Source organism: Ptychodera flava, chromosome 14, assembly GCF_041260155.1.
Source record: "Ptychodera flava strain L36383 chromosome 14, AS_Pfla_20210202, whole genome shotgun sequence".
In the NCBI taxonomy this organism is placed as follows: domain Eukaryota; kingdom Metazoa; phylum Hemichordata; class Enteropneusta; family Ptychoderidae; genus Ptychodera; species Ptychodera flava.
The window spans coordinates 27,325,672-27,333,807 of NC_091941.1; the positions used below are offsets into that span (position 1 = coordinate 27,325,672).

An 8,136-nucleotide genomic window follows, 5' to 3' on the forward strand; every position below is an offset into this window, starting at 1 on the left:
TAACATTGAAATCTCTGAGGTAATGACTTACATCAATTATTCTGTTTCAGCAGAAGACTGAGAAGACAGAGTTTTTAAGTTTCTTTTATAAGCATTGTATGCATGTTTTAACTGCTCCACTGTTAGCAAACACAACGGAAGACAAGCCAAGCAAAGGTAATTAGGACTGAAATTGAATGAATTACACTCATCATCAGAGTAACATTTGTATTTGTAATAATTTTTGGTGTTTATTTTCAAAATGTATAACTTTTAAGAACTGTAATCAATGCATATTAATATCTTTGATATCTTAGGAGTTTTCTTAAGTAGATATTGATGACACTGAAATAGCAGATACTGATTACAAAGCAACTTTGTCAATAAGTACAAGACTGTGCAACCTCAGACTCATTTAATCTAGCTAATTATTATTTTATGGTTTCATTGCATGTTTTCATCAGCTCTCACATAAATATTTACTTACAACTCATTTTTTGTTCATTTAGATGACTATCAGACAGCTCAGCTGTTGAGTCTGGTCCTAGAGCTGCTGTCATTCTGTGTGGAACACCATACATATCACATCAAAAACTACATCATAAATAAGGACTTTGTACGCAGGGCTCTTATCCTCATGAAATCCAGAAACATGTTTCTTGTCCTCAGTAAGTAACTACCTTTCTGTCTGTCAAATCAAATCTTAAAACTTAACCTTTTGAAAACCATTTGACTGTTTTTAACGGTCTTTTTATTTGGTTTTTTGGTCTGATTTTTATCCATGATTGTTGCTACATATATTTCAACTTGCATCTTTGAATATGTTTTTGTGCACAATGACAGTTCATAAATAAACAAACAAATAAATTAATAATAATAGTAATAACAACAATAAAAACAGCAGCGACAACAACAATTATGATAACAATCATAATTTCTTCTTCTTATTATTATTTTATTGTCAAACTGTGTTTTCCTTGTTTTTTGTTTTGTATAAGTAAATGATGATTTCTAGAATGCTGATGATTACTTATGCTTTTCAAAAAATACAGAGTTTCATTCTGAATTGTCTGGATATTTCTGTCATCATGGATTAATTTATAGTCCAAACTAGAGACTATGTGTCCGAGGGTAGGTAATCAATTTGCCCGACGTCTGGAGGGCAACTTGGTCACCTGCCTTGAGGGTACATAGTTTGGGCTATAATGTTTATATTACTTGCCTCTCTTACACAGTTTTCACTCCAAAATTTTGGGTTTATTTGCAAATGACAATCGTATGCTTTATTGCCTATTTAGACAAAAGCCTGTAAAACAGCAGAACAATTTTCATCATCGAATGGGGCAATGATATATTTAAATTACTGATATGTGGTATATATTGGTTTTCATGCAGAAATTTTCTAAAAACAGGATTTCCTATGTAAACATGTAATTTGAACATTTTTTAAATCACAAAGTTGTCAAGTTGAAAATAGTTCCGGTTCACTTTCTGTCAAATGATGACTATGCAACCCGCGACATCACAGACTAGTTACCATTGAATCCTATGGAGCATGCAACGTTTAATACAAGAGGCATGTGATTATGGGCATTGCAATTCTAGGAGAGGAATAATGCATAACTGACATAAATGTTATATTTTCATTTGCGATTTAAACAAGAGAAAGAAAATGTTATTATCAGAAGTGGCGATGAAAGACTTACAATGTTGTGTAAAGGAGATTGTCCCAGTGATAGAGTCAGCAAACTGACCTTGAACAAGTAGAATATCCCTAACCTGACCTTTACCTTTACGTTGAAAACTATCTGATTAAAACAAATTATAGAAATGATTGAGTGATTTTCCAAGCTTGTGTGTCAAAACTTCTCTTTCATCTTAACAGGTGTTGTGAGGTTTGTAAGGAGGATTGTTAGCATGAAAGACGAAGTTTACAACCGATACCTCATCAAAGGGGAACTTTTTGCTCCCATAGTTGATGCATTTCAAGCCAACGGAAAGAGATACAATCTGCTCAACTCAGCAGTGCTAGAATTGTTTGAGTTCATTCGAATGGTAAGTCTTCTGTCTATAAAATGGACTTGTGACTTAATGTATCTGCATACAAATATTAATTTCACGTGAGCGAGTCATCAAGTCAAAAACAGACCACCCTGATCAGTCTTCGCCAGTAGAATTGTAATATTAAACATCGTAAAAAATTAGAATGAGATACCAAAACCACTTTTTCCTTTCTGTTCTCCACAAGACCTTTCATGCAATTCACAAATATGAGATTAATCAAAACTTTTAAACGGAAAAAATTTGCTTTTGTTTTGTGTGCATTTCATATCTATTCTTTTTATTTGCTTGTTTGTAATTCGTTTATTATTATATTTGTTTATTTCAGGAGGACATCAAGTCACTGATTACATACGTTGTGGAGTCACATATTGATGTTTTCCGAGATGTTGAATATGTGCAGACTTTTAAAGTACTGAAAATGAAATACGACCAACTGAAAGACAGACTTAATGACAAGCCAACCATTGAGAAGTAAGTTATTGGTTCTGTTACAATTAAAACTAAAATAGAACTAATTTACTTTCAACCCTAATGTTCAGAGATTTGATCACTTCATTGACATGTTTGACTGCCATGTGCAAGCTTAGGTAGGAGTGGGTGCTTACACTTTACTGAATGAAATGTTTCCACTGTGTTAGGTAGTTCAGTCAGGAATTTTTTGTATTCCGTACTTTTACTCGCAAGTTAGTCTAGAGGACATACTTCAAAAGTGTGCGGTGTTTTCTCATGCAGATTGGTATATGGACAGAGAAAATCCCCTTTCTTGGATTTGGCCATCTCAGTGGCTGTTTTATGATCTCTATATGTACACTTGAAGTACCGTACCATTCATGGTAGCTAACTCAGATTTTCATTCATTTGCTTTCTTGAAGTTTTTGCATGTCAGTATTCTCCAAATACTATTTTTTCTAAGTTTTTCTATCAGTCTATTCTACGTGGCTTGCACATTCCTTTGCATATTCCCATCTAACCTATCAGTTGATTCAAACTCTTTTGGTCTTGTTTTCTGATCCTACAGAACCTTTATGTCTTACAGCAGTCTGCACCCAACCACTATCCTTCACAACAGCCGATATAGACGAGACGCCAGGACTCTAGAGGAAGAAGAGGAAATCTGGTTTGACCAAGAGGATGAGTCGGAAGACGGGGAGGCAATCGTACCTGTCTCAGACATGCTTAAAGCAAAGATGGAAACTGAGATTGATCAAATCACAAAAATCATTGACGTAAAGAAAGGTTAGGCAATAGTGTTAATCTCATAAGCCTCTTTGCTACAGATTTGGTGAATTTAATTTGTGTGAATCAAATGAAATTTATTTTACCTGTCAAGTCAGATATCACTTTCTGGATGACATTACATTTTACTGTCGCTAATCAGCTATTCGGTTTTTGTTTGCAGGGCACAACAATGAAGTTGACGGTAATCGGGATGTTTTCAGCAACACTAGCAGTACTAGACCAACCAATCCACTGGTTAATAGTAGTAGATCCATGTCTCCGCCCCCAGGTTTGATGATCAAAGCAGCGTCACCACCCCCAACAACGGATATCACAGCAAATACTATACAAAGAAAGGTAAGTTGATGCAGCTTAAGTTTTCAGACTAGATGTATCAATTCATTTGTGACATTGTTTCTATGTGCGTATAAGTCATCATTTCATCTGGAAGATTATCTTGTCAACGGCTTGCATTGACATTAGTACAAGTTGGTTCCCTAAACTGAACATGTGCTGTTTTTTTATTTTCATACCTCCACAAGTAGTGCAACATTAGGAAAAAAGGTATTGGTCAAATCAGTCTGATCAGGAAATATTGTGGTTCAATTTGATCATCATTGATAAACTTCTCATGTTTGTGATGCAGTTTTCCTTAGAAAACATGTGATTGGATTTGTAAATGCCATTTCACATTGAATAACTGCATTGCATCCAGCGTTCAAGGTTTTTCATATTGTGGAATCTGTTATTGTAGAAATATTATTTTCATACCCACAATTTATGGTTGCTTTCTATTTTTCTGGACATCCATTTGTAGACTGGCATTGTTGGATTGGTTGATTATCCTGATGAAGATTCAGAATCTGATGAGGATGATGAAGAGGTTGAGGATTCACCTGCCAGCAAACGTCCACGCCTGATGTAATGCAACAGACAGATGACACACAGACGGATACAAAGACTCCCATATAGACAGACAGACAGACACAAGCTGACCGGCTTTTGTGTAGTCAACAGTCCATCAGTTACAGACAATACCACCCACGTTCACCAACGTACAAGGCACTGATACTTGTTTTCCTGTCACACCTCTCTTTGAAGCGGTTGACAACCATCATGCCCAGGCGCTTGCGCTCTGTAAATAATCTTTCTCCACGTCTTGGCAAATCCGGTTTATGGCGTGATGCGAACCAGAACTTGTAATCACATTTGATTGTCTCTGTGTTAGACCTGACATCTCGAACAGAAAAAGAAATCACATTTTCGTTCCTCTTTGCTTTTACAGAGCTTTTTCAATTTTGTTATTGTGTTCTGCATTATGGTCACACACCCAATGGTATTTCTGTTGTCCCATCAGCATCTATCACCTAATCCTCGACCCCCTCCCCCAATCCCACCACCCCTGGACAAATCCCCTCAATTAGTTTTCACAACAGGGGACACAAGGACAGGAACTGAAGGGAGATAGATTATTAAGGATATACTGCCAACTTTGTACATACAGCAATACTCATGCAGAAGATATATCAAATGTAAATTGGTCTCACCGTATATAAGTCCATGGCAGTTCACTCAGATTATTGTGGTGTCTTTACACAAGCAGCCAAGGGAGGAGAGACGTGCGATTTTTCGAGAATCAAGTGAGAATTCAAAAACATGAAACAATTCAGGGAATTTCTTGGAGAAATTTTTTTGTAAAAATACAATCTAGTGTAATGTGATGTGGTCTGTTCTATAAATATGAGTTAATTTTTTTATAGTGTTCTGAGGGATGAGTTTGACACAGCCCAGAAAAGTTAGATACAAAGCTGGATTTCTGAAGGGGTAAAACATTTCAAAGGCTGAGTTTTGCAACTGCTTACACTGTAGTGGTACTACTACAGGCTCGAAAAAATTAATTAAAAGTCGAATTATGTATGATGTTTAAACGCAGCAGTGAATGTAGATATAGCAGTGGATATAGTATCATTTCTTATTTGTGTCCATCATCTGTTTTAAAGAGAGAAATTTTCATCTGTTCCTTTGGCTCAGTCTGTTTTTTTTTGTTCTCTGTAAAGTGGAACTACCTATTTGAAATCGTCCCAATGGTTTGTTACTGGAGGGCACTGTTAATTCACAGCAGTGTGTGATACGCTGACATCGTGCGTGGCAAATGAAATAAAACTGACTATGGAAAAAAGAAAAATCAGGTCTTGATGTGATTTTAAGGGTGGCTAATTTTTAAAGAAGAAAATAAATTTCCAATTTAGTCAAAAAGGAAGCAGTGTGAATTAAATGTTTTGTAATTTATATATATATTTTTTTTTTTTGGTCCATAATGTTTCAGTCCTTACCATGTTAGATATAGGTAAAGCAGTGATTGTGAACACTACACAGCTTCAATCAAATCAATGAAATTTGTACCGTGTATTTTACAGCGTTAATCAGGAGAATATCGTTCTCTTCATTACAAAGTGTGTGTTTTCTTCCCTTTGGTATTTCTTCATTTTAGTTGACTTTGTAGAGCTCAGCAGGACCAAATAGTTTCTCATTTGAGGGGGATAACACTTGTGAACTTTTTTAAATCACAGAGGGGTTTTGAAGAGATAAAAAAGTATTTCAGTGATGTCAGTGTTCAGTTCTTTCTAAAACTCACCGTGTCAACTGGTATCTGACTCAAGCAAGCAGGTCTTTTATAGTTGGCACTGTAGTGTCGTCTTCCTAGCTTCTCCTTTCTGTGGTTTTATAATACTGACTCGTGATCTTTTATCGTCAGTATTGTGAGATTTGATAGTTTTATCCAGGTAGCTGACTTGGCTCTCTCAAGTTTGAGGATTGCTTGTAGTCAAAAATGAAAAAAAAGAACAAAAGAGAGATATAACCCCAAAACAAAGCAGTCATCAAGAAACAGTTGTTGCTGCCCATCACAAGGACCTAATTGCTTGATCAGGCCTGTTTGCCCTTCAACCTTTCACCTTTCACCTTGAAAAAAATCCATTGTATCCCAACATTCTTAGACGTTATTCCTTGCCTCATATCGTAATTAATTGGGCCTGTGATGTATAAATTTATGTAAAATCTGGCTGTCAGCATACTTTCTAATATCGTATATGTTTGTGTGCAAATGTGTACCCATCAATTTCTGTTTATTGTGAGAAGAATAAAAGAAGGAAAAAAAAAAGAAAAAAAATTCAGCAGACTTTTTAATATATGTGTACTCCGAACGGAAAGAAATTACCAGAGCACTTGTCATTGATACAACCAGCCTTCTTCCCCTGATCAGATGACCGGTTTATAGCAATGTAGATAAAACTATTGTCATGTAAAAAAAATAGGAAAAGAGACGAAAACTTGCCTATTCTAATGACACATACATAGAGTTTATGAAATATTTTTGTATGTTTTAAAATTCTCTCAGATAGACATGTTACAATGTGGTGATGATCAATTCTTTGAACATTGGGGACCGTTTTCTCCTTCAACAATTCTCTCTTAAAGACTTTTGTTTTGTAAGTCCAGTGATGTCCTTTTTTGTATCGCAACGAGGACAGGTCTTCAATGGAGTCTGCTCTGTTAGTTTTAGTTTCCAAAAAAGTAAAATTAAAAAACCAACCAGAAAGAGGAAAAAAAAATTCAAAAAATACTGTCAAATGTGTTGTTATCCCCTTGACTATGGTTACTGTCAATGTAGTCATTACTAGGGGTTTTTAAAATGATTAATTATAACCAAGTTAATCTCTATAAATAAAAGACTCTTTGAGATAAGCCAATATGATGGTGTGTTCTGTGTTACTGATTTTTTTCAACCTTTCAACCTTTTCTTGCTGCGTCCCATTATATTCAGTAAACACTTTTTAACATGATGTATGTTAGAAGAAAAGTGGAAAGTGAGGGAAAAGAGGGGGGACACTTAAAGGTATACAGTCACCTGTAATCTAAATATGCCCATATATGGTCAAAGGGGCGTTCCTTGGTATTCAAAATGCCCATGTGTCGGCGCAGTTTTTAAACAGCGGCTACCAGCTTAAAATCTGTGATTGGTTAGATTTTCTCTTTCCATGGGAACTGTGGCAAAATTGGAATGGGTGACAGTATACCTTCTTTAACGAGTCCTGTTTAGCAAACTTGGGACTCCTTGATGTTGTCTTTGATATAGAGGCCTTTTTTCTTGACAGTCATTCCTTCTTTGCAAGCCTGTGTTTTATATTGAATGCAAGCCAACGTGCGACTCTGAACGGTATCCCTGATGGAAGGGTTTTTTTTCTTTACAGTCACTCTTTGCAAGTAATTGTTCGTATTGCATGCAAGCCCATTGAAACAATCCATTCCTTTATAGTCACATCAGGACTATTTCTGGCTGAGAAAGTCACTTATTACATGTTTATGCATTCCCCACAAATGTCGAGAAACTCCTGAAGTGACTCCAGAGTTCACAAATCAGTTTTAGGTAGAGCATCTCATTGCTGCATTTGTTAAAAAGCCATGCAAGATATCATTGGATACATCACAGGCTGATTAGAAATTGAAATAGTTTTCACATCATCTGCAGGATGTCATACACTCTTGACCAGCTTGAAAGTTAGAAGATGATAACCACTATACAGACAATTTATCTGCTCTGTGAAAGATACTTTTTCTGGAATAACAGTTGTCAAGCGTAGTGAGTGTGTTGCTAAAGTACATATGATTATATATAACACAGCCGCGGTAAACTTCCAGATCAACACTGTCTTTCTGGCAAAGCACTCTGTTTGCTATACCATATACTCTTGGTTAGGTTGTGTTTTGGTGGGCTTTGACCAATTCACTGGATATAAACTGTGAGGGCGCTCTTGTCAATATTGGAAATCTCTTTCGCAACATGGAGGACTTCAGCCTTCTTTGTTATCCTGTGTA

General features: G+C 35.9%; 1 protein-coding gene across 4 annotated transcripts in view; it reads left to right on the forward strand.

The window, feature by feature from the left end:
* Nucleotides 1-7,010, forward strand: part of LOC139149974 (serine/threonine-protein phosphatase 4 regulatory subunit 3A-like) — a 29,398-nt gene extending 22,388 nt beyond the window's left edge. Inside the window, exons 10-16 of one of the 4 annotated variants that reach the window (XM_070722072.1) lie at nt 51-156; nt 489-647; nt 1,865-2,034; nt 2,369-2,514; nt 3,080-3,279; nt 3,443-3,618; nt 4,079-5,925. In XM_070722072.1, the coding sequence (XP_070578173.1) occupies nt 51-156; nt 489-647; nt 1,865-2,034; nt 2,369-2,514; nt 3,080-3,279; nt 3,443-3,618; nt 4,079-4,186 (1,065 nt within the window). In that variant the 3' untranslated portion in view covers nt 4,187-5,925. Of the gene's footprint in view, nt 1-50; nt 157-488; nt 648-1,864; nt 2,035-2,368; nt 2,515-3,061; nt 3,280-3,442; nt 3,619-4,078 lie in introns of all 4 variants that reach the window. The other 3 variants (XM_070722073.1, XM_070722070.1, XM_070722071.1) reach the window with 3 other exon arrangements.
* Nucleotides 7,011-8,136: the final 1,126 nt, after the last annotated feature.